The sequence below is a fragment of the Trichosurus vulpecula genome, chromosome 2 (assembly GCF_011100635.1).
Source record: "Trichosurus vulpecula isolate mTriVul1 chromosome 2, mTriVul1.pri, whole genome shotgun sequence".
Classification (NCBI taxonomy): Eukaryota; Metazoa; Chordata; class Mammalia; order Diprotodontia; family Phalangeridae; genus Trichosurus; species Trichosurus vulpecula.
The window spans coordinates 106,348,717-106,376,545 of NC_050574.1; the positions used below are offsets into that span (position 1 = coordinate 106,348,717).

Genomic DNA, 27,829 nt, shown 5'->3' on the forward strand with positions numbered 1-27,829 from the left:
AAGCTCCTCAAGAACCTGGGCTATTTCTTTTTTTGTTATTGTTGTATATTAAACACCTAGCAGGGCCTGGCATACAGTACATGCTTAATCAGTGCTTAAAAGATGCCGATTCATGAATGAATGAATGAAACTGATACAGTCCCTGCCCTGAGGAAACTTATAATCTAATAGAAGTATATACTATATAAAAACAAGAATAACATAAGGTTGATTATGATACGGGCAATCCCACCAAAAAAATCTTTAAAAGAAAATCTGAAGGAAGAAAAATCAATCACATTCAGCTTGGAGGCAGGGACACAGGAAAAGATAGCATCTAAACTAATAGTAGAAGGAAGAAAAGAATTCTAATTGGCGGAGATTTAGAAAGAGTGTATTCCAAACATAGAAAACAGACAATAAGAATGCAGAGAATCAGGAGAATGCAAGACAAACTCAAAAAAAGTTTACTAACTGGTACAGCTACAAAGTAGAAAACATGAAAGAAGTAATGTGAAATACTTCTAAAAAACAAGTTAGATTCTGAAAATGAGATACTATAATAAGTAGTTATGGTATGGGAAAAATAGCAATTAAGATACTCAAAAATTCATAGGAGGCAAACATTTAGAAATTCTATGATTCATAAAAGCTAGGAAAAGTAATTTGTACTTTATTGCATCAGCAATCACTTGACATGTATTTATTAAACACATACATACATACATACATACAGTGTTAGGCACTAGAGATACCAAAAGCAAAGAGTCTCAGTCCAAGGAATTTACAGTTTATCAAGGCAAACAACATGAATACAGAAAAGTAAATACAAAATCCCTACCAGGAAATACAAAGTAATCTGGGGTGAGAGGAAGAAGGGAGGATGAGGAAAGGCCTCATCCAGAAGCATCACCTGAGCCACTTGAACTTTAAAGGAAACCAGAGATGCCAAGGGGTAGAGGTGAAAAGGAACTGAACTAAAAGCCTATGGGACAGACCACTTAAAGGTCCAAAGAAGGAATGAAATGTCATGCACTTGGAATAAGTTTACCAGCTTGCCCCAAACAGAAGGCATGAAGAGAAATAATGTGAAATAATCACTGAAAGAAGAGCCAGAATGTGAAGGGCTATAAATGCCAAACTGGGGAGGAGTTTGTATTTTATCCTAGAAGAAACAAGAAGTTTTTAGAACTTCATAAGCAGGGGAATGGCAAGACCACAACTATACTTCAGAAAGTCACTGTACTAGCAATACGGAAAATGGACTGGAGAAAGAATAGAACAATTAGAAGGCTGTTATAACAGGAGAGGTAAGAGGGGATGAGGGCAACTGAATGGATGAGGGCTTGGGGGAAGAAAGTTGATAATGATTTTGAGGTTTCAAACCTGGGCTAGAAAAAGAATGGTAGTGCCATCAACAGAAATAGCAAAGTTAGGAAAAGGGCTAGGTTTGGAAGGAAAGACAGATGATAAGTTCTGTTTTGGAGATTCCTATTGGACATCTAGTTAAAAATGTCCAATAGTCAGTTGGTGATATGGAACAAGAATTCAGGAAAGAGCATTATGGAAGAGTCAGGCAGATTTGGAGAGGCACATGGGCGGGGGGGAAGGGAGGCAGTATCAAGGAGAGTAGAGTTGAGACAGACAGAAGAAAGTTGGCATTTGGTATTGAGAACAGGGTTGATATAATGGTAGCTGGGGGTCAGAATCACTGGGAGGGGGAAGAGTAAAAGGAGTGTAGAAGTATGCTAACCAATAAGGCATAAGTCTAGGCAGAGTATCAATCACTGGAAAAAGGCCTATTCTTAGCTCTTCTCAGCAACACAATGATTCAAGACAATTTCAAAAGACTCATGATGGAAAAGGCTAACCACATTCAGAGAAAGATTTATGGAGTCTGAATGCAGATTGAAGCACACTATTTTCACTATTTTTTTTGTTTTTTGTTTCTCATGGTTTTTCCCTTTTGTTCTGATTCTTCTTTCACAACATGACTACTGTGGAAATATGTTTAACATGATTGTACACGTGTACCCTATATCAGACTGCTTGCTGTCTTGGAGAGGGAGGATGGGAGGCAGAGCAGAAGAAAAATTTGGGACTCAAAATTTTACAAAAAGGAATGTTGAAAACTATCTTTACATGTACTTGGGGGAAAAAAGGAAGACACTACTAAGAAATAAAGGTCTACTGAGGAAAGAAAGTAATAATAATTGGCCTTGGCAAGGAGAGGGCCTATCTATTAAAGGAGGGAAGAATGGGAGATGACGTCAAGGTATTTTCAGATGTAGAGCATAAGAAGAGAGAGCTCATAGCCAATCACCTCCCTCAGTAAAGTATGAGGCAAGCTATTCTGTTGGGAGAGAGGAGGGACCCATCATAGTGCTACACTAAAGCTGGTGAATCACTTGAGTTCAGGATTTCAAAGCTACAGTAAAGGTTATCAGATGTCCACATTAAATCTGTCACCAATATGGCAAGACCCTTAGGAGAGGGAAGCCACTAAGTGGCCAAGGAGTAGTGAACCAACCCAGGTCCAAAATGGAGCAGATCAAAGTTTCCATGCCACTCAACAACAGTGAGACTGGGCAGGCTGCAAGTGATCAGTGCACTTAAGACTAGGTAGCATAAGGAGACCCAATTTCAAAAAATAATAATAAAAAGGAGGGAGAGGAAGGAAGGAGAGACTCGTGTGGGAAGTTTGAGGGGAGAAGAAAAGGTCTAAGACAGCTGCTGTGAAGAATGTGCTGGAGAACCATTTAGTCCTGCTCTTCATGGAATATGAGTACTTATTTTGTGATGTTAAGTCACATGATTTATAATTTAGGAACAATGTCTCCATAGCATGATAATAGGCAGGAGTGTTAGTTTCAAATATAGGAGAGGTGGTATGCAAGCTCTATATACTAATGCTCATGTCATTAAAGAAGGGTCTGTTTCCTAGAAAATGAACAAATATAAATAAGATCTTATCTTTAGGGACAAATGTGGTAAGAGAAAGCTGTGATAATGAAGAAGAGGCACAAGATAGAAAATAATTCCAGAGAAAAGTTGGGGATAGAAGCAGCAAAAGCTAGAAAATGTTAGAGCTCCTGACTGTTTCAAAACAGAGTCAAGATGATGATGATGATGATGATGATGATGATGATGATGATGATGATGATGATGATGACGACGACGACGACAACTCCTAACATGTATGTAGTGCTTTAAGGTTTGCAGCACTTTACATAAATTTTCTTATTTGATCCTCCCAACAACCCAGAGAGGTAGCTGCTATTATTACCCCCATTTTACAGATAAGGAAACTAAGCAAAGAAAAATTAAGTTACTTGTCCCCAGGTCACGCAACTAATCAGTATTTGAGGAAAGATTTGAACCCACATATTATGACTCCCAAGTCAACTATGACACAGTGGACTATAAAAATGATTGAAGGGCAATTTGCACGGAAAAAAATGTAAGGAAGCATATGACCAAAGTCAAATACTAAATGATCCTTGGCAGGAAAAATCAACACATCCACAGGCATAAATCAAGACGCTGAGATGAACTAATTCCCCTAAAACAGAACTCCTAAACAAAAAGCATTAGAAACTCTTGTTGAGGGTAAAACATCATCTGAATAATGTTCTAATTTTAATAATTTTTTCATCTAAGTCTTTTTTCTGGGAAGATAGAAAATTCAAGCTAGGATTCCTCCTCTGTCATCAAAGCCAAAAAGAAATTATCAAGTGATTGAAGAATGACAGCAAATTTTAAAAGAGCTGAACTCAATGAATCAGCTATAGGAACAGTATGTGATGTAACATTAACTATGAGTATTCTAAATTTTCATGACTTAAAAGGATTCACGTGATAATTCAAAATGCTGCAACAGCAAGTCATTATTAATGTTTAAAACCTATTTAACATTGAAGATTAAATTTAAAGTTTTAACAAGTATTAACAAAGTATCCATACAATATAGCCTTTCTGTTAGCAGTTAGAATACATCCTTATGCAATTTCCAGGGTTGATTTAGCAGTTAAATAAGAAATGGAAATAATATTAATTATTCTTTGGCTGATCTCAAAGTTCATAGAGTTTAATTATCTTAACGATCAAATCACAAAAGGCTTTTTGGGAATTCAATTTTCAACTATTAGAATGTACATAAAAAAGTATTAACATGGACATAAAACAAGGGTCAAAAGTTCATTTATAATATATCTGTTATCACTTTACTCTAGGGTTTAAGTATGCCATTTGACCAGTGCCCCAAATTCAACATGTATAAATATAGGAACAGAATTACTGTGCTAACCCAGCAGGGAATTTCAATAATTTGCAACAAATAATTTAAGACTTAGAGTTGGGAGTAGGGGAGGGAGAAGCTGTTCCTTTAAAAGAAAATGATTTCTGAGGAAATGACTTTGAGTGACAAAGGCATCATGCCACAGGGTTCACAGATAGATACTAACTGCACTTCTTCTACTATGTCAAACATGCCAAACAGGGTCTACCTGACCCTAAGCAAAATGAATCAAGACCAAAATCCGCGTCACTGGATTATGACCAAGACTCAGTCTATATGATGGATAATTGTTTTAATTTCCTCATGTATGAAAAAAGATAGTTAAAAACGCCTGATCAAATTCTTGGCAAATATATATATGTAAGTTAATGATGCACTAGAGCATGTCTTTACTACTGGAAAGTGATTCCTGTTGGCAGTTATCTAATCTCATAATTATAATCTAAATTCACATTGTACCTTCATTCAAAGTTCACAGCACTTAGCTTAAGATTTCTTTGAGATAAGTAAACAGCATTTTAGTGATGAACACTTTTTTTAAATGATTTATACAATATCACATGAACATTCTGCTTCATTCCAGTTTTAACAATCATTTGCATAAACTTTCAATAGTGATTCTGAGTACCAACCTTAAAAAGCAAAACAAAGCCATATATAAGGCTCCATTAGCAGTCAGAAATGAAGAGGACTGTATGATCTCAGGTAGTAGTTTGTGTAAATAATACTCTAGTTTTCGTTTCCGGAGAATCGCTGCAATCTGAAGAGAGAAAGATTATTAATACAGTATAGATTTTCCCCATTTTAATTTGTTTATGTGGAAATTACTAACAATGTAACTCCTTATGTTAAAAAAAGAGATAAAAAGTACATGCAAATTTTATTGAGGATTTCAAAACAGTACTTTTTTTAACCTTAGAAGCAAAAATAATTAATTTTAAGATATTTTAATTTAGAAAATATATTAAATAATATAATTTCCCCTAAAAGCTGAAATAAAACATCTCTTCTTCTCTAAAGCTTGACTTAGTCAAAATTAAACAAGAAGAATCCTAAATAAAAATATCCAAAAATCTATAAGACCAGAAGCTATAGTTCAAAGTAAAATTTTGTAAACTTTGATACTTTGTAATCTTGATAACAGTATAGGTTTTGCCTAGAAAAAAAAATTTCTCTTGAACCAGACATTGTGGAAAAGATACACATTAAAGAAGGAAAAGAAGAAATGAAAAGGAGAATCAGGAGCAGCTAGGTGGCACAGTGAATACAGCACCAGCCCTAGAGTCAGAAGGAGCTGAGTTCAAATCCAGCCTGACACTCGACTCTTACTAGCTGTGTGACCTTGGGCAAGTCACTTAACCCTAGTTGCCTTTCCTTCCCCCCTCCGAAAAAAAAAAAGGAGAATCAAATAAAATTTATGAACAGTGGTTAATCAGAGGAATCGCTTAAGAAGAATATAAAAATAAAAATATCTCTAATATATTATTTTGAAATGGGGCAGCTAGGTGGTGAAGTGAATAGAACACTGGGCCTAGACTCAGGAAGACCTGAGTTCAAATTTGGCCTCAGAAACTAGCTGGGTGACCCTGGGCAAGTCACTTACCCCTGTTTGCCTCAGTTTTCTCATCTGCAAAATGAGCTGGAGAAGGAAATGGCAAACCATTCAAGCATCTTTGACAAGAAAACCCCAAATGGGGTCATGAAGAGTCAGACATGACTAAACAACAAAAATTATTTGTAATGAATTCCAATTCAAGTGCTCAGTTTTTATGCTCTCTAAATAGAAGAGGTTTGTTTTGTTTTCATTAAACGGATTATAATAACAAAAGGGTAAACCTTATTTAAAAGAAACAGCTCTCATAAAAAAGAAGCAACACTCTATGTTAAGAAGATATCCATCTTTATACTATTACTATTATTCCTACTACAACCACATAGAGATCAGGGTTATAGAATAAAATAGATTTTTTTAATAGCAAAGAAGAGAGATATAAAGGTGGTGAGGGACCCTTAGCAATCTGGACATTTTGTCTAGTTCAGCTGAAAAAGCCAGTTTCTAATAAATTCTTGATTTGCCTTGTGAATGATCTTGGGCAAGTCACCCACCTTCACTGGGCCTCAATTTCCTCATCTGTAAAATCAGTGGTGAGATCATCAATTCCCTTTAACTCTAAATCCTATGATCCTACAACTACATCACACAGAAAGTACTGGAAATAAGGCAATTTGCTATTTATTCTGGACTTGTGAAGAACTAGTTAATGTGAAAATAAACCTTTAAGGGAGCTATAAATGAAAATGGCAACATCATCCTGGAGTGAAGGGAAGGAATTCTGGGACATGTAGCCCAAATCTGTGATTTTACTGGTATAGTTCAGTATCTGCTCAGTAACCTATAAAGTTTTTGAGAACTGCCTAGAGCATCAACAGGTTAAACAACCTGCCAATGTGTTACAAAGGCAGCATATATGTAAAATAGACAGGACTTAAACTCAGGTCTTCTGACTCAAAAGCTGTCAAACTATTGACTAGTTAACACTGCTTCTCTCTCTTAGGAAGGTACTTTAGTCAGTAAACTAAAGGAGGTAGGTAATGCAAAAAATTGAGCAAAGGACTTGATAGTCAGGAAGCTCTGAGTTCAAATCCTGTCTCAGGTGTATTACCTATGTGACTGGGCAAGTGACTTAACCACTCAGCTTCAATTTCCCCATCTGTAAAATGACAGGGTTGGCCGCTAAGGTCCCTTTCAGCTTTAAATATGCTCCTATGGCCCATAAGAAAGTAGATTTCCAAGAACTCAAATCAAAGACAGGTATAATCCCAAAGACAGGGATTCTACCAGGAAATAAAGCTCCAGATTGCTAGGAGGCTCTAAAAAGCAAAACTTTTATTACAAAACTGTGAATAAACCCAATTAGGAAGAAAAAAGGGAAATGCGTGGAAAAATTCAGTGACTACACAAGGAGTTATCTGAATACCTCCAATTTGGAAAGAATACATAAAAACCATGAAAGGACTGGCATATGGCCAAGGGTACACAAAACAATGGCACATATTCCTAAGAGTAGTAACAGGAAATTAAGTTCAGAATGGGCTAAGACTTGTGAAAAATGGTAAAGACAATAAAAATAAAAAAGAACTTTTTATTATATGCATCTCCAGAAAAAAAAATAGAGTAAGTGGGTACAAGTTGCAGGAGACAGACAGGAAGATGTGCAATAAAAGAACTTTCAAATAGTTAGAACTGCCCAACAACAGAACAGATTATCTTACAAAGTAATAAATTTCACATCTCTGATGGATGGATTCTGAATGAATTTTTCACTGGTACTCTGAAAGGGATTCATGCATCAAGTGAGAGCTTGGATAAGGTACCCTGCAATATCCCTACAACTCTATATTACACAGCCATAGAGAACAGTGTAAGACACCAAAAAAAAATCAGCTAAGACAACACAACACAAAAGAGAAGGGTCAAGGATAGAGAACGAATGTTGTAAAAGCCAAAAGAGAATTGAAATGAATGGAATGGACGAAGGAACAGGTGATCAAAAATGTTAAAAGACAATAAGAAGTGAAAAAGAGTAAGACTGAATAAGGGCCACTGAATTTGGCGACTGAGATATACTTCCTGATGTACAATAACCACGATAAATAGCATGACAGCTTTTGAGGCATGAAAATAAATTCTTCCAGTCTCAGTAGAGTCATAAGAATGAAAGCCAGACTAGAATTTTTAAATGTTGAGGAAATGGGGTCTGTATCTATACTCATAGGGGAAGTTTGGCAGCTTGAAGTACAAGATGGCCAAAAGAAAGTTTTTTTTTTCCCTAGGACAGAAAAGAACTGAGTATGTTTAGAGACAGAAAAGAGAAAGCCAGGAAAGTGGGAAACCCTGAAGATACTAGAGAGGAGAGAGAACTGAAGAGGCCAAATCCAAAAAGGAGGGAATAAGGTTGAAAAAGGATAAAGAAATTACTCCTAGAGAAGAAAGAACCTTCTCCCCGCTTCCTCTGTCAGGAAGAGTAAGGACAAGAAGAATTCAGAGTCAGAAATGATACTTTGACGGGATAAGAAAAGAGACTGAAGAAAGTCAGTTAGAGGTCTATATTTAGAGGGCTGACAATGAAAAGCAAATTGGAGGCATAAAGAAAATTATAGATAGATGGGAGAATATAAGTAGAAGATGAAACAATACAAGGATTTTGGCGGGGAAAGGAAACATGTATATGTATGTGGCTATACATATGTCTATATATGCATATAAGCATACAGATCTATAGATATATACCATCTCGTGATCTTGCACAAGCCATCTCATTCTTCTCATATATAAAATGAGGGGGTAGGAGGAAAATTTCTAAAACTCTTCCTTCTCTAAATTCTGATATTTGCTAAGATTTTAAAATTCTTTACTTTTAAGGGAAAAAAAGTAACTTACTGAATTAACATCTTCAAAAATATCTGGCTTCATTATTCACCATGAATACATTGCCTCTATCCCTATCTCAAGTCTCCCTTTCTCTCTTTAAAATAAAAAGGGAGGAATGCCCTGTAACATAATGGATTTCACATCAGTAGAAATAGACTCAAATCTCAGCACTGGCAATGAACTATGTGATATTGGACGAGTAACTTAACCTCTCTGGGCCTCAGATGATTCATCTGTTAAATGAGGTGGCTAGACTAGATAACCTCTGAAGTTTCTGTGAGCTTTAAATCTATGATTCCTACCAAAACCATTCAACTACTCTAAATGAGATATTGCTAACACTATGATATAATTCAATGGGTATTTCCCAAGAGAAAAAATTGCATATTCTAAAGCACTGTTACTACAAAAAGCATAAGTTCTTATTCTTAACTACTGAGATGCTCAATAATACTGGTTTTTACTCTAGATTTATCATAAAGAGAATTTAAATCTTAATTTCCTTTATTCTAAAAGCTATTTTTTACAATTTCTACAATGTAATTCCAAGTATGCAGAGTTCTAAATACATATGTCTACAAAAGATAGACAATATTTTTAAGACATAAATCTGTCTAATGATATACAGAAATAAACACAACTGGGCACCAGAACCAGGACTTCAATACAATTATGCAGTCAAGAATGTCTAATAAAAGTCAGTACTAAATAAGCTCTTTGTGTGAATGATACCAGGTATCATAATGATACTTGATTCTCCAGTGTCTTGATTATTAACAAAGCAGCAGTTAGACAAAAAGACAAGTGCTTCAAGAATTATAAAGAAAACTGGAGATTTCCCCTTTTCATCAGTATCCCCAATCTGACATGCCTTATAGCAGTGTTTCCCCCAATTAATGTGGCCACAAACCAGCTCTGGCCTTGAAACATAGTTCTGTAAAATCCATAAAAACTGGTACAGGGGCCACTAAATGTTGATCAAGCTGCTACAACCTTGGTAGGAAGGTGGTAAGGTAGTTGTGCCTCTGTTATATGCAACAAGCTGTACAGATTTAGAAGGACAAAGAAAGGAGCAGATAAGTTACTACAGAAACTTGAATTTTAAAACTACACAATATTCTAGAGAAAACTAAAAAGTGAAATGCCAAATAACCCATAGCATTTATATGCTATGCCAGAGCATATAAAGTACATACAAATACTAAAAATCCTAGAAAATACACCAAAAAAGTTAGAAAATCTCAATCTTTGGAAAATTACATACTGATGCTTCATAATGGCAAGGGGGTGACCTTGGGCTTCTGTAGAGTATGCTAGTAGAGTGGAAGCTCTAGTACAACTATCTCCTAACTGATCATAATCCTCCATCAATTAAAAAAAAATTTGAGCATATACCCCTAACACATGTATATTTACTTATTTATAAATTATATACAAGTACTACTGTACTAATAATATATGTAATAACACAAAAAAATAGAATTTTTTAAAGGATGAGCTGAAGATAGAATAATATTTAATCCTAGAGTCAAAGAAAACCCACTGAAGCTTAATGAACTGGCAGTTGGGGAAGAACATGGTCACACCTATACCTTAGGAAAATCACTTTGGAAGCAGAATGGAGGATGAATTGGTAGGGGGAAAGACTTTAAATCAATTAGGATGCTATAATAATAGTCCAGGTAAGAGGTGATGAGGGCTTCAACTGAAGTGGTAGCTCTAAAGATAAGAGAAGAAAAGGGGACGGATATAAGAGATGGTGTAGTGATAGAAACAACTTCATTTGGCAACTGTTTTGAGTATATGCCATACGGGAAAGTAAAGACTCAATTACAAGAGTGAGGCTGCAAAATCAGGTGGCTAAGTATCCTCAACCAAAATAGACAAATTTGGAAGAAAGGTGAAGAGGGGTGGATTGTAGGGTGGGGTGGGGGGGAGGCAGATAAGGAATTCTGTTTAAGACAAGAATGAATTGTAGTTCAGTAATGAATTTTGTGTTGAGTTTGAGAGGCTTTTAAAAGAGTTTGAAATGGCCCCTAGATAAGTAGCAGATGATGCAGGGCTGAAACTGTATATAGATCTAGGGGTCATCAGCATAAAAATTATAATCCAACCCATGAGAGCTGATAAAGTCACTAAGTGAGAATATGTGGAGAGACAAAGACTTTGAACAAAGCCTTGTTACACACCCAGATGGGGAACATGACAGGGATGACAATCCTACAAAGACTGTGAAGAAACAGTGATGTTCTGTGTGAAGAACACAGGGCAAGGACAGGTTGCCTGGAAAAAGGGAGAGTTTGGGGGGAAAGATAGTGAGATTTGGCCTTTGGGTATACTGAGTTGCAGATATCATTGGAATATCTAGTTTGAAATGTCCAATTGGTGGCTACCAATGGGCCATTGGTGATACAGAAACCATGACTGTGAAAGGGGCTAGTGATACTGGCAATCAGAAAATCTAGTAAATTCCTTCATAGTATTATCAGAATGAAATGGCTAATTACCACTGGTATTTGGGTCAAGTACTTGCCAGAGACTGAAATGCCAAGTAGTGAGTCATGAAAGGCATAGTCTATTGAGAGAACTACTAAATGGTGTTATTTTTGTGATAATTATGTGACCTGTAAGAGAAAACATTTATATGGAAGTCACAGGCCCTACAATATTATGTTAGCCATTATTTTAACTACATTTTATATAATAGTAATTTGTGGTGTCCTAACCATATGGGCTATAAGGTCCAGGAAAGCAAACTAAAAAGGCTTACACTTTATATCTTTCCCTAGTACCTAAACTCTTGCAATATGAAGTGCTTTAAAAATATTTGAGGTGAACTCTTTTTTAAAGACAGATAATAATAGCTAGCTTGTCTATAATGCCTTAAGGTTTGTAAAGTGCTTTACAAATATTATCTTATTTTATCTTCACAAGAATCCTGGGAGGTAAGTTATTATTATGCCCATTTGACAGTTGTGCCTGGGGGCATACAACTAGTAATTGTCTGGAGCTGAATTTGAACTACAATCTTTCTGACTCCAGGTTCAGCACTCTAACCACACTGTACCACTACTAGCTGGTAACTTTAAAGAGAATACTTTCATTAGAATTAGGAGCCAAGTAAAGGAAGAGGTTGAGAACTAGGGAGACTAGAAGAATGGAGACTCTCTGACTGGAAACTGTAGGAGGGAAGAGGAAGAAATAATGCAATCACATAACATCCATTTGGGTTCATTCATCCTGTGCTCCTCATTCTTTCCCACTGAAAAGAAAAAGCGAAAGGTGGGGGATGGTTTACTCCTGGTCATTACCTCAAGTACCCACCACTGTGGTAAATGAAGAAAAGGGTGGGAGGAAGGAGCACAGAAATTGCCCACAACTGAGTTGAGTAAGGTTATAACCTTCCTGAGGGTCCCATGCCCAAGAAGGCCAGCGGAGGGAGAGGATGGATAAGGGTAACTATGATGGACACAGGCCTCTAGGGCTATGGGTAGGAGGCAGCTGGCTGATGACACAACCCTTGTGGTCAATTCCATGAAGGCTTCAACTCTATTGCCACACACCCCCACAATCCCCCCACCCCACACCCAAGGTTCCCTCACTGAGTCTGCTTGCCAAGGACCACTGTAACTAAATACTGAAAAGCTTATCACCAGCAGTCTGGTTATATACTGATAAATTATTTGGTCATGTCAAACCATAAAACAAAGAAAAATGAAAAAAGGCCCTCAGTCTATTAATCCATTCTGCAGTAAAGGTAGCAGAGTGGTAAAAAAAGGGGCAGAGTACCAAGCATCACACAGTTTCTAGATTATCTACAAAATTTAACTTGGCTGTTGGTACTAAGATCCTTATCCAGAAATAGACATGAAGAAGATCATATCAACTGTGACATTTTCACTACTGAAAAAGGTGAAGTTAAAACTACTAAATAGAAGGGTGGCTTCACAGATTAACCATAGAGAGGCAAATAAAGGAACTGAAAGAGCTGCATTAACCATGTACCTGAAGACAATATAATTTTATGCAATAACTGCTCTTTACTGGGGGGAGAGAGAGTTTGAATCTCCCTATCTCACTCACATTGGAAACACTGTGGGCACTCATAGCATGAACCCCACCACTGATTGACATGAAAGTCATTTGCAATTTGGTACAGTTCACCCCGCATTAGATAGGCTGGTACCTCCACCTACTCCCAAGAGCTCATTACATTGATACCAGATTTAGAGTGGACATCTATCTTATGGTCTTTAGCCCTACTGCAGCTCAGAAGTCCCAAACACGAAAGATCCACCAGCCTCAGATTCCCCAGTGGTATGAAAGACAAGTGTATACCACCATGCCTAGCTGGTCATATTCTACTGAATACAATGCTCGTGAGTATTTACAAAATGATCCCTATGAAAATTAATCCTGTTGCAGAGGATGAAGAGGTGGATAAATTCTATGAAAAACTTGATAAAAATTAAATCATGACATATTTTTAATGCTTTGTGACTTCAATGCCAAAGTGGATATAAATAAGGCTAGTGAAAAATATATTGGAAAATATGGAACCACTATAAGGATTAAGAGAGGCCAAACACATGTAGACTATGAGAAACTTCACACCCACATGCCATGCATTCTATCTGTGCGAATAGAATCAGAAGGCACTGGAAATGGAGAATACCAAACAACAAACGGAACCCCCCCCCCAAAAAAAAACCTGTGTTTTTTCAGTCTTTTAAAACTTTGTTTTTATTGAGTAATTATTGAGTAATTAATTTATGGAGCAATATGTAGTTTAATAATACTTGGGTAAGTAATTACAGGTAAGGATAAATTCAACATCTGGTACATCCATCAGAAGAGAATGTTCCTGAGGTACTTACAAAGGGTTATCAATATACTATCACACAATAACATTTCAAACCGCTATATTTTAAGAAACAAAATAACATACTAGTGACATGAGAATCATTACTGAATTAGTTAACTGGAGTTAGCTCACCAATTTCTGGGGGCAAAAATCAAAATTGGTACAAAAACAGAATAAAAATGAGAAAAACATACCATATACAAGTAACTCCATGGCTTACCTATTTAAACAAGTTACTGATGATAAAAAATGGAATACAAGAAGAAATCAGGACATGGATACAAACTACAATAATTCTATAGAGAACTTTTAACTAACATAAATTAATTGCCATACGGAGACTAAAAGACCTTAAAAAGTGTTAGCAAGAACCTGACTTATTTCCCAAATAGAAAGATATTGGTAGTCAAGTGCCATGCCAATTTAAAATGTAAACCTTTTTATAAAAACTTATGGAGGAGAGCTATAGAAGATTATGAAAAGTACCACTTCATAAAGAAGAGAAAGGCAATAAAGGGAAAATCCAGTTCAGAGAAAACTTAGTGAGAGATTCAATTAAGTAAAGACAACCAAGGACCATCTAAGGATGAAAATAGGACAAAAGAAGAAAAGTAGAAAAAAATATCGACAAAGATTTTAATAACAATTTTTACTCAAACAATTGTAGATGGTAGAACCACAGTACTTGGGCTCTATCATCTCTGTACAGACATACTAGTAGATGAAACAAAGTCACAAAAGAGAACACAAATGGGTAGAGAAGTTAAATGTAAGTTCTGGGAACAATACAATCATAAGGGCATTAAGAGATGGATTCCAAGGTATCTGAAAGAAGGGAAAATACCAAAGGCACGGGGGGAGGCAAGGAATTTAGGACCTTACTGATATTGAAAAGATAATGAGAAAAAAAATCAATTACTAACTAATATGCCTACTTTCCTGTATATTTAAAAAATTTTTGTTAGAATAATCAACACGTGCATCGAGGTCATTCTCTATAGGGAAAGGAGGAACAGGGAAACTTCCACAAATAATATTCCAGAATACAACACATTTTTGCTACCACAAAACTGACTGAAAGGTACATACAATCTGTGACTGTTATACTGATAGAGAATAGAAGAGCTCACTGAGTTTGCTTTTACTGATTATGATTTAATATATTTTCTTTAGGAGAGCCAAACGTTGTCTTAGAGGCACTTATCCAAGGTGTCTCCCATTCATTCATACACCAAAACTATTCAATATTTCTTTTAAGATATAACAGAGATAACTATGTTCAAAAAATCAGCTGAAGCACAAAGCAGTAAGACATATGTTCATTGTTCAATAGTTATCTTAGAGTAGGTCTACTGAATAGCACAAACTGAAGAGCGAGTACTCCAAATGCAGCTCTTTACAGATGACATATCGGCTTCATCAAACCTTAGAACATTGTAAGACTTCTCAGAAGAGAGATGAAACCACTCAAAACAGTCTAACCCACAAGGAAGGGTTTAAAAAAGTAAATGAAAATTATTTATTTTGCAGATATGCAGCTAGATGGACAATTTACAGAGCTTGTCTATCAAAATACAGACAGATCACACAGCTACGGGTAGACATATACATACACACACACACACACACACACAAACACACACATATACACACACACAGACATATATGACACTGATAGATATAAATCTCCTGTAGACAATGAAGATGAATTAACAGGGAGAGTAAAGTACATAGATTGCTTTTGGGAAATTGCAAAGTTCCTTTAAGAACCCCAACTTCTACCTAAAACAAAGGTCCATCTTCCTAATGTCAGTATTCTACTGGTACTGCTGAATGGCAGTATATTATATAGCACTACAATCTTTGACAAATTAAATATAAGTAACATTCTAATGACAATGTAGAGGCACATAATGAACATGAGCATGCTGTGATACACAATACCTCAGGAACTTGAACAAAAACTGAAATAAAAGATGTCATCAAAGAAATACATGACATAAAAGGAAGATAGACTGGTGGATTGGTGGACAGCCCATGTAGTTCCAAGTATATCCAAAATGTCAAGAGAAAGTATGAAATGCCTACTATAGCACACTGAGTGGACAAGGGTCCCTTACCTACATATAACATATCCAAAAGGTAAAGAAAATGCCAGGCAAACAAATGTTTATTCAAAGATTCTCATCAAAGTACTATCAAAACAAATCAATGTTAACTATCAACTATGAAATCAATCAAAATGAAGCCAATTATACTAGCGATATTCAATTTTCTTAGGTGTTAAGCTATAGAAATTCCAAGTTAGCTGGCTGGCTGGCTGGCTGCCTGAACAGAAGGCATATTACCTACCCCTAGCTAAAACCTGAAATTCCCACGAGATAAAATAATAATCAAGAAATCCAATGAGAAATTACAATAAGTTACAACTTCCACCTCAGAAATGCACAAAACATCAAAGGACCATAGTCAATATAAAAGGGGCCACGAGCAAAGCTATCGCTAGAGAAAACAAACAAGTCAGCAGCCTCTCAACATGACCAAGATACAAGTAGCCAACGAGTCTCTGTATATGTAGGCAAAAGGGTGGAAGATTCCCCCAAGAAAGCCACAGGGAATCCAAAGGGTTGGAAACCCATAATAGGTCCTTGGAAACCTTAAGCAATGGCAGTGACCAGTGTGTAAGTACAGCTAAAACCAGGACTGCCCAAATGGCCAAAGGCTCCAAGGGTTACCATTTTGACCATAGAGGGATCTGGAGAGCTGGCACTCTGAAACTCAAAGATGCAGGGAGATCCAAAAATACAAGTGATTCTGGGGAAAAAAAAAAAAAAACAGGGCAGACCACTCAACCCAAAAGCACAGATACAGCAAGAGAATGGCCCTGACACACAAAACCCCAATTCAGGAACTAAAGGTGGAGAAATGAGTAAACCAAAGAAGATAATAATCAATATAAAAAATTATTATAAATCTAATAATCCCCAAAACAGTGAGAGCAACTATATAACAACTGTAAGCGGAGAAATGCAAAGATTAAAGGTTATTTTCCACAAAGATATGAATGCCTTAAAGAAACAAGAAACAACAAATGAAATAAAACTTATGGGAAAAAACTAAGAAAAGCAGTTTATTAGAGCAAAGTGACAACTCTTACCCAAGTAACAGACTCCCTGAAACTGTAATAGACCAAATATAAATCATAAATATTGGATTATAAAAAGACTGAAGAAATAGAAGAAAACATAAGATATTTGATTTCAAAAGCAATGACCTGGTAAACAAGTCAAGGAACAATAATTTAAGAATAACTGGACTCCCAGAAAAACACGATTTTTCAAAAAATCCTAGACACAGTGTGTATCTCTATTTTTTAATCATAAATAAAAACTGCCCAAATCTACCAGAACCAGAAGGTAAAGTAAAAACAGAAAGAATACAATGATTACCTCCCTTGAAAGGAACTCCAAAAGAAAAAATCCCAGGAACAAAAATCCAGAGCTCCCATATCAAAGAAAAATACTGAAAGCAACTAGAAAGAAGTAGTTCAAGTACCAAGAAACCTCAGTCATCACACAAGACCTTGCAAGACCTCTAAGCTTCTACAAAAAAGGAAACAGACATAAGCTAACAACCAAGAATAATTTACCCTGCAAAACTGAGGATAATCCTACAGAGGAAAAAATAGACCTGTAATGCTTTGGAGAAGTTCTGAATTAAAAACCAGAGTTCAATGGGAACTTCAAAATATAATCATAAAAATCCAGAGACACCTAGGAAGTTACCTTGAATTTGAGTGGAAGGAATAATGATGCAAAAAAAAAATTAATAAAATAAAACAAGAGAAAGGAATTGAAATTTTTTTAAATGCATGGGAAGAAACAAAATAAAGTTTAGAAAAATTGAGAAGCAAAAAAGCAAAAAAAAATTAGTGATAAGTGGAATTTATTTTATACCTTAAAAAACCAAGCAAAGCAACATAAAGTAGAGATTCAATTTCATATACAATTCTCTTTTGGTGTTCTGTTGGGTATATGGAAATGCTCCTTTTATTGTATTTAAGTTCGGAATTTTAAAAATATCATCTAGGAAAATCATTTTCTTCAAGATACTTCCTTGTAAAGAGAGGTAAAATTCAAAAGAGGCGCAAAAACTTTTTCACTTAACCAGATCATCTAAATAAATCATTGCTACCACCACACCAAACTGCAGGAAAAGATAAAAGCAAAGCACATTAGAAATAATAACAGCAAGCAAATAGATCAGTATTTTAACTTCCTTGACCTGCTTCCCCTTCTTTCATACCACTTCCCCCCACCTTCCCCTAGAAGATAATCCTCAAACCTTTTATCTCCTGCAGCATCTGTTATATCTACTCTTACACAGTGGTGGGATTCAGCCAGTTCACACCCACTGGACAGAACCAATACCTAATTTTATGCGGAGTTCAGTGAACCAGTTGTTAAAATGGCACTTGTAATCAAGGTTCTCTCTAAGGTGGGCACCTGGGCAGTCACCCAATGTGGAAATCACAAATTTACATTCCTTACTCTTTTTTAACGTTCATGTGCACAAGAGCATTTTCTTTAGCACCCACAGTAATGCTCATTCCATCCATAGGTGAAAAAAATTGACACAACTATGCTTGTAATATTTATTTATTCATTTATTAAAACTCCTACCTTTGATGAAATACTACATTTTAATTCCCTCATTTTTGTCACTTCAGTAAACACACATAACATAAAGAGAAAAAGTACCAAACAACCAGGGGGTGACAAGCTGTCATTTGTTTCTGCTTTGTGTTGTGCCCAAAATTCCCCCAAGATATTATGAGTGCACTGGTATTCCCTAAACGATGAAACCAATAGGAAGCTGGGCCACAATAAACCAATAGAAATGTAGATTTCAAGGCTTATCTTACCTCCCATTTTGGAAGTTATGGAAGTAGAAGAAAAAAAGAATTACAATAGGTACAATTGATGGGGTGCTTGGGTGCTTGTGCTTGGACCCTAATTCTAACAGCCTCTGCTATGGTGCCTGTGCGTGAACCCCAATTCCAAAACCACATCCACTTCTAAAATCACATCTCTCCCATCTCTCCCTAGGTTCAAAATACTGTCTCTTGACAGTTTCTCTCTAGTTCAAGGGCAGCATGCCATAGCAGAATACTTCTCTCTACTCCTTTCACAGTAGCCAGCTGTGCCTACCTATCGAATTTATTGGTCTGACTCCCTATGTACTGCTAATTGGCTGTTCACTGGGACATAAAAATATTTACTGCCTACTGACCTTACTGATATGTATCCCAGACAGTCAAATGTGTACACCCTTACATTAATCTTGACTGACAAGACATTTGATGGAAGCAACCTGGATATCTCCAGTCAGCCCTGACCATTAGTTGACTTAGTGACGTTTCAGGGTCAAAACGATACCTCCTCCTAGCCCCACCTTGAGCTATACTAAATGTGCATGTTCCTTAAAGAACAACCACTCAGAGGAGCCAAAATGGCAGCTGGAAAGCAGGGAGGTGCCTAAAGCTCTCCCCCAGGACCCTCCAAACACCTATTAAAAAACGGCTCTGAACAAATTCTGTAACTGCAGAACCCACGAAATAGCAGAGGGAAGACAGCCTGGATGGTCACTGGGTAAGGTCTATCTCACGGAGCTGGGAGCAGAGCAGAGCAGGGCAGAGCCCAGCATGGGCTGCGCCCAAACCAACCAGACCCGGGAGCCCGGCAGAACAGGCCCTAGCACCCAGAATCAGTGAGCTGTGGCAATTACCAGACTTTTCAACCCACAAACACCGAAGACAACAGAGAAGGTTAGTGGGGAAAAACTGGGGAGACAGGATGAAAGGAGGTCATGGTTCGGCCACTGCCCCGGGGACAGCAGAGGTGGTGCAGCTACAGAACTACAGCTGCAGTTGCTTCTGGCCCCAGGCCCACCTGGTGAGAGGAATTACGTGGCAGATCAGAGCAGGAGTGCAGAGCCCGCTCAGATCTGAGTCAGGTCCAGGTTGGCGGTTCTTGGTGGAGGAGGCACACTGGCATGGCACAGCTTGCTGTGCAGAAAAAGCTCTGAAAACAACAGCACAGCCCCTCAAACTTGGAACAAAGTACTCTATACCCCAACAAAAAACTCAAGGGTCAAGTAAGTTGGCTGGGAAAGTGGCCAGGCAGCGAAAATGGACTCAGATTCAGACTCAGACTTTGGAATCTTTCTTTGGTGACAAAGAAGAACAAAAACATACAACCAGAAGAAGTCAACAAAGTCAAAGAGCCTACATCAAAAGCCTCCAAGAAAAACATGAACTGGTCTCAGGCCATGGAAGAGCTCAAAAAGGAGTTGGAAAAGCAAGTTAGAGAAGTAGAGGAAAAATTGGGAAGAGAAATGAGAGTAAGGCGAGAAACCCATGAAAAACAAGTCAATGACTTGCTAAAGGAGACCCAAAAAAATACTGAAGAAAATAACACCTTAAAAATAGACTAACTCAAATGTCAAAAGAGCTCCAAAAAGCCAATAAGGAGAAGAATGCCTTGAAAGGCAGAATTAGCCAAATGGAAAAGGAGGTCCAAAAGACCACTGAAGAAAATACTACCTTAAAAATGAGATTGGAGCAAGTGGAAGCTAGTGACCTTATGAGAAATCAAGATATTATAAAACAAAACCAAAGGAATGAAAAAAATGGAAGACAGTGTAAAATATGTCATTGGGAAAACCACTGACTTGGAAAATAGATCCAGGAGAGATAATTTAAAAATTACTGAACTACCTGAAAGCCAAGATCAAAAAAAGAGCCTAGATATCATCTTTCAAGAAATTATCAAGGAGAACTGCCCTGATATTCTAGAGCCAGAAGGAAAAATAGAAATTGAAAGAATCCACAGATCGCCACCTGAAAAAGATCCCAAAAAGAAGACTCCTAGGAACATTGTCGCCAAATTCCAGAGCTCCCAGATCAAGAAGAAAATATTGCAAGCAGTCAGAAAGAAACAATTTGAGTACTGTGGAAACACAATCAGAATAACACAAGATCTAGCAGCTTCCACATTAATGGATCGAAGGGCTTGGAATATGACATTCTGGAGGTCAATGGAGCTAGGATTAAAACCAAGAATCACCTACCCAGCAAAACTGAGTATCATGCTTCAAGGCAAAATATGGATTTTCAACAAAATAGAGGACTTTCAATTTTTGTCAGTGAAAAGACCAGAACTGAATAGAAAATCTGACTTTCATACACAAGAATCAACAGAAGCATGAAAAGGTAAACAAGAAAGAGAAATCATAAGGGACTTACTAAAGTTGAACTGTTTTGTTTACATTCCTACATGGAAAGATGATGTGTATAATTCATGAGATCTCAGTATTAGGGTAAATGAAGGGAATATACATACATGTATATATATATACATGTATGTATATAGACAGAGGGCACAGGGTGAGTTGAATATGAAGGGATGATATCTAAAAAAATAAAATCAAATTAAGGGATGAGAAAGGAATATATTGAAATAGGGAGAAAGGGAGCGATAGAATGGGGTAAATTATCTCGCATAAAAGTGGCAAGAAAAAGCAGTTCTGTAGGAAGGGAAGAAGGGACAGGTGAGGGGGAATGAGTGAATCTTGCTCTCACCTGATTTGACCTGAGGAGAGAATACCATACATAGTCAATTGGGTATCTTACCCCACAGGAGAGAAGGAGGAAGGAGATAAAAAGTGGGGATGATAGAAGGGAGGGAAGATAGAGGGAGGAGGTAATCAAAAGCAAACACTTTTGAAAAGGGACAGGGTCAAGGGAGAAAACTGAACAAAGGGGAATAGGTTAGGAAGGAGCAAAATATAGTTAGTCTTTCACAACATGAGTATTGTGGAAGGGTTTTACATAATGATACGCATGTGGCCTATGTTGAATTGCTTGCCTTCTTAGGGATGGTGGGTGGGGAGGGAAGAGGGGAGAGAATTTGGAACTCAAAGTTTTAAAAGCAGATGTTAAAAATAAAAAGTTTTTGCATGCAACTAGGAAATAAGATATACAGGCAATGGGGAATAGAAATCTATCTTGCCCTACAAGAAAGTAAGGGAAAAGTGGATGGGGGGACGGGGAATGGGGTGACAGAAGGGAGAGCTGACTGGGGAACAGGGCAATCAGAATATATGCCATCTTGGAGTGGGGGGGAGGATAGAAATGGGGAGAAAATTTGTAATTTAAACTCTCATGAAAATCAATGCTGAAAACTAAAAATATTAAATAAATTTTTTAAAAAAATATAAGGTGCAAAGACAACTCCAAAGGATTCACGATGTAGAGTGCTATCTATATCCAAAGAAAGAACTATGATGTCTGAATGCAGATTGAAGCACACTTTACGCTCCCCTTTTTTCCCCTTTGTTTTTTTTCTCTTTTGTTTTTGTTTGGGGGGGGGGTGGTTCTGTTTCTTCTTTCTCATGATTAATTCCATTGGTCATAATTCTTCTTTACAACTTGACTATTGTGTAAATAAGTTCAGTGTGAAGTTATATGTAGAAGATATATCAGATTCTATGCCATCTTGGGGATGGAGGGGGGGGAAGGAGGAGGAGGAAAATCTGGAACTCAAAATTATGTAGAACTGAATGTTGTAAACTAAAAATAAAAAACATCAGAAATGAAAAAAAAAAGAACTAAACACTCCTTAACCACACCTTAACCACTCCCGAATCCCACCCCAAAACAACTAATCAAGACACTTGACATATGTTCCCCCGCAAAATGTCCTATATAATGTATAATTGTGTCCCCTTTTAGATTACAGGTTCCCTAAGAACTCTTACCCGCTATAAAGTGTAACAAGAAACTTTTGCCAACTTGACTTAAAGATTGCTTGGGTCCATGAATTCATTCCAGGCAACCTTGCCCTGAGAACTTTGGTTTTGGGATTGCTGAATACCTGGATTTTTCACCCTCAACAGAATGAGTTTTGGTTCTGCATATGTTCCAACATTAATTGCTGTGGTCATGTGGCTGCTTTCGCTCTATAAGGATACATTTTTTGTCAGGTATTATTTAATATTTTTATTAATATTTTAAAACTCATAATCTAGTTTTGTGTACCTCTTATTTGAGTATTAAATGCTTGAAATATTAAACTATTTTTCGGTATATCTTTTTCTATGCTTAAAACGGTCATTAGGGCAGAGAACCGGTTGTTAATTTATGTGAATCCCACCACTGCTCTTACCCCTTAGGTAAGAAGTGCTGCTGGATATAAAGCCAAAAAAATGAACTAACTGGATTAAGTGCTCCCCACTTAATGAAAATCTTTTATTAATTTCAAATTGATTTCTCATCACATATTTCACAACAGATGTTCCAAAATGTTATATTCTCTCCTTAAGTCCCTATTTTAGCTCAACCTATGATCCTGCATAGTTCTCTGCTCTGCTTTACTAGATTGAGGCCATCTACCCTCTGCTCCTCAAAGCCTATGTCCTCAGTCATCCTTGCCTTTCTCCTTTCCTCCAATATCAGGCGGATTTCCTCTTTGCCAAGGCTAACCCTGCCTTCATATATACCCCTGATCCTATACTATCATCACCTTCAAGAGCTTAGTCCATTTGACTGTTGTCTCATATCATGCAGCTTCAGTCTCCTCTTCTCTCTACTGGCTTTCCCCAATGCCTAAAAACATCTACAAATAGGCACGGAAGGTCTATCTTTTCCTAAAACAAAGTTCCCTTGACTATTATCCTCTCAAAGCAATTCTCCTAAATGTGTTCTTCCTTTAACTGTTAAACTCCTTGAAAATAGTCTACATTGTAACTCTACTTCTCCCAACCCACTCACTCCCCAATCCCTTACAATCTGGTTTCTAAATACACCAAGCTAGTGAAACTCTTCTTCCACAACGAAGCAATCAACTGCCCTGTAACTGTTCAAATAACATTGGACTTCCTACATTCCCAGCCTTCTTTTACTTTATTCCCTGCCTTCCATATACTCTACAATCCAGCCCCTTGTAGTTGCTCAAACTGGCCTACTCCTCTGCCTTTGTACTGACTGTCCCCCATGCCTACAATGTTCTCCACTCCTTATTTCTGCCTCTTGGCTTCTCTGGCTTCCTTCAAATCCCACCTTCTAGAAAGCTCCCACCTCCTACAGAAAGCTTTCCTGGTGGCCCTCAATGATCAGTGCATTCCCCTCTGAGACTACAGTTTCATCTTCACTATATGTTATCTTGTATGTACCTAGTTATTTATATGTTGTCTCCTCCATTACAATGTGAGCTCAGGAAGGCCAAGGGACTACTTTTGCCTTTCTTTGTATTCTTAGAGTTTAGCACAGTGCCTGGCTCAAAGTATGCATAGGCTTAATGACCACAACCTAAAAGTCGAACAAAGGAGTTTATATTTTATCCTAGAAACACTGGGGAGTTACTACAGTTTAAGTAGGAAACTGACATTAATCAAATATGTTTTTAAGGAAATTACTTTGGATCTTTATGGAGGATGAATTAGATGAATTAGAATGGGGAAAAATTTGAAGCAGGGCTACCAATTAGGAGAACAATTTCAATAGTCTAGGTGAGAAGTGGTGAGAATCTGGATTAAAAATTTGGCTATGTAAATAGGGAACAGGGGACTTACTAGACAGATGTGGAGGGAGAAGTAACAAGACTGGACAACTGACTGAACACCCAATTGGCTATACGTGGCAAGGAATTAAGGATGACAAAAGTTACAAACGTGAAGAACTAGAAGGATAGTGATAAGGACACAAAAACAGCAAAGTTCCCAGGATAACAAACGTAGAGATGGAAAACAACTCAGAAGCCATCTAATCCAATGCCTTCATCTTACAAATAGGGAAATGGAAGCCTGAGAAATTAAGCTGCTTGACCAAGGTCATACAGGTAATGAGCACCAGAGCCATTTCAATATTAAGAAAACTATTAGCATAATTGATCACATTATTAGCAACAAAAAATACACAGCATAAATCAACAGATGAAGAAACCCTTAATGAATGGCAAAACACTCGAAAAAAAATGGAATGGAAGTACCTTTCTTTAATATGTTAAAAAACATTTATGTAAAAACAAGACTTTGCATTACTTATAATGGAGAAATTTTAGAATATTTTTTCCAAAAAGATCCAATAAAGAGCACTCAATGTTTTGATTATAATTCGATATAGTGCCAGCAATGATAGCAGTGAGACAAGAAAAAGAAATTAAGGGAAAATTGGCAAAGAGGAGGAAAAATATACCTATCTAAAGAAAAGAGAAAAGTTTCTTTAAAAATCCTTAAGTATCAATGAAAAATATAATCAAAACAATTAAGAGCATCAGCAAAATAAAAGACCATAGGCTGTATGATCACTTGTTGAGTAAGTTATAGAAAGGATTTTCATTCAGGCATAGGTTGAACTTGGTGGCCTCTGTAGCCCCTACCAAATGGATTTCTAAGGATCCACCAAAAATCACCTATATTTCTATACATTAATAATAAAGAATCAGGAGTAAAACATACAGAGAGAAGTTTGACCTAAAATAATTTCAAAATACAAAAAAAAAAAACTAAGTTAACAATAAATGCCAGGACCTATATAAATACAACTATAAAGCAGTATGTTTTAAAAGACAAAAGACCTAAAGAGATATTCAATGACTGTAGCTGGACAATATCGACATCATAAAAACTACATAAATGAATCTAAAAATCTAGTATTATGCCAATAAAATTAACAAGAAAATACTTTGTAGAATTAGAGAAAAGTAACAAAATTTCGAGGACAAAAGGCTAACAATATCAAGGGATATAATAAAAAAAACATGAATTAAGAGTTATCAGATATCAAATTATACTGCAAATTAGAAAGTGTCAAAAGTATTTTATATTTGATAAAACTATAAAAATAAAAGATTAGATAAGCTAGACCTAAAAACCAATGCTTGTAACAGTCTATTATCCCCAAGAACAAAAATTAGCAGGAGAAGAACTTTTCATTTGACAAGAGCCTCCAAAGAAACTACAAAGCAATTTGGTGGAAAACAAGTTTAGATGAGCACCTTATAGCATATACCATTATAAATTCCAATATATTAAAAAAATCAAATATGCAAACTCATACCATGTATAAAGTCAAGTTCACTCTTTCACAACTGTGGCTACAGGAAGAATTCATAACCACACACAGGATACACAGTTATAAAAGACAAACTCATTTTCTATTACAAAAACGAACAACTTTGTGTAACTCTGCCTCACTTAAATCTAATTCATGTGCAAGTCAAGACAGTACTCTGTGATGTCACTGGTCCACTTTGAAAATGAATTGACATAACTAAGCAAAATTGATATAACTAAAATTAGAAGAAAAACTGAGATGGAGGGGTTCTTTAAATCAAAAATCTCTGATGTTTATTCAAACTTCTTCCTGACATTAAAAATCTAGAGAACTGACACATATCAATAAGACCTATTTCCCAACAGACAAGTCATAAAAGTATGACACATGAACAGTTTTTAAGAGAAAAAATGTTATCAAAAACCACTTATAAAACTGTTCAAAATCACTGGTACAAAAAATGCAATTAAAACATCTCTGAGATATCATTTTATACCTATGAAATTGGTAATAAAAAAGACAATAAATGATAGAAAAATCCAATATTGGAGGAATGATGGGAGGACAAACATGCTAATTCACCTTCTGGGAAACAATTTGGAATTATGAAGGAAAAAGTTATTAAATTATTCTTACCCTCAGATCCAGTGATCTCCCTCCTAAATGTACAGCCCAAGAAAATATCAAGAAATGAAAGAAAAGACCAACATATTCCAAAATATTTATAACTGCACTATCTGTAATAGCAACAAGCTAGAAACAAATCACGTGGCCAAGGACAAATTGGGACATAGAAACAATAACTGAATATTACTGTGCCATAAGGAACAACACATATGAAAAGTTCAGAGTATGGGAAAACTTGCATGAACTGGAACAGAACCCAAAGAACAATACATACAGTGACTACAACACTGTGAAATGAAGATAACACTGAAAGACAACAAAACTTGTTCACCCTTCATTTTCAAAGAGCACCAGTCCTGACTTGCTCATGAAATGGATTTAAGTAAGGCAGAGTTACACAAAGTTGTCAGCTTCACTTTTTCTTCCAGAGTCATTTAAGTTTAGTAGAAAGACAAAATTCAGGACAACTGCCAGTGGATGACTTTGGTGTCTTTGATGTTTGATCAAGCTCTAAGTGCTCCACGCTGCCTGATCAGCCACCTTCATGGCTGTTGGAACAAACTGTTTTCATCTGCCCATTCCACCAGGAGAAATCTTCACCTGCTGGGGGTAGATACCCCCCAACTCACTGACTAGTTCATGGCCCATCATTACCCTCAACCTGGTTTAGCCCATTTGCCAAGATGATTTTACCAGAGCGCAGCCACTGAACATGCAACAGTTTCTTGAGAGCCACAGGTGAGGGTTGGGAGACAGACGGGACACCAAAGGTGGACAAGCGGCCCTGAAGAGGGCTCAGCAAGCCCTAACTCCAGAGGTACTAGTCATCCCTAAATACCCCATACACCCCACAACAAAACTGCGATTAAATACAAAACACGTTTGCTGCAAAATATTAAAAAGTCCACATTGTTCTGTTATTAAACTGTTAAAACTACAAAATGGAAAATAGCATTTACTATGAGTAGCAATTACTATATTAGGTCATGTAATTGATTTTATGGAAAAGGGAGAAAAATGTAGAGAAGTGTCTGCCATGTCAAAACAAAAATGTATTCACATAAGAACCGTGGGGGGGAGGGGGGGGGCAGCTAGGTGGCCCAGTCAGCAGAGCACTGGCCCTGGAGTCATGAGGACCTGAGTTCAAATCCGGCCTCAGACACTTGACACATGTACTAGCTGTGTGACCTTGGGCAAGTCACTTAACCCCAATTGCCCTGCCAAAAAAGCAAAAAAAAAAAAAAAAAAAGAATGGGGAGGGGGAGTATAAACTACCCACAAAAAAATCTTTAAATCTCAAAGTCTCTGGACCAAGACTTAATTATCTTTAATCATTTAGCCTTTACATTACTATTAACTCCAAACTCATGGAAAACCTAATATTAAATATTTTTTTAAAAAAATTCTTCCTCTTTTGCTATGTTTTAAAATAGAACAGCATCTTTTTTAACAACACAAATTTTCAAAGGAAAATAAATTCCCATGCTTTAGACTAACGTAAAAAGACTCAAGTCA

At 36.7% G+C, this 27,829-nt stretch overlaps 1 protein-coding gene across 1 annotated transcript in view; it reads right to left on the reverse strand.

Moving 5' to 3' along the window:
- Positions 1-27,829, reverse strand: part of TMEM135 (transmembrane protein 135) — a 347,914-nt gene that overhangs the window by 295,533 nt on the left and 24,552 nt on the right. The window contains exon 2 of the mRNA XM_036747191.1: positions 4,909-5,036. Coding sequence (XP_036603086.1) covers positions 4,909-5,036 — 128 coding nt within the window. The remainder of the gene's footprint in view (positions 1-4,908; positions 5,037-27,829) is intronic.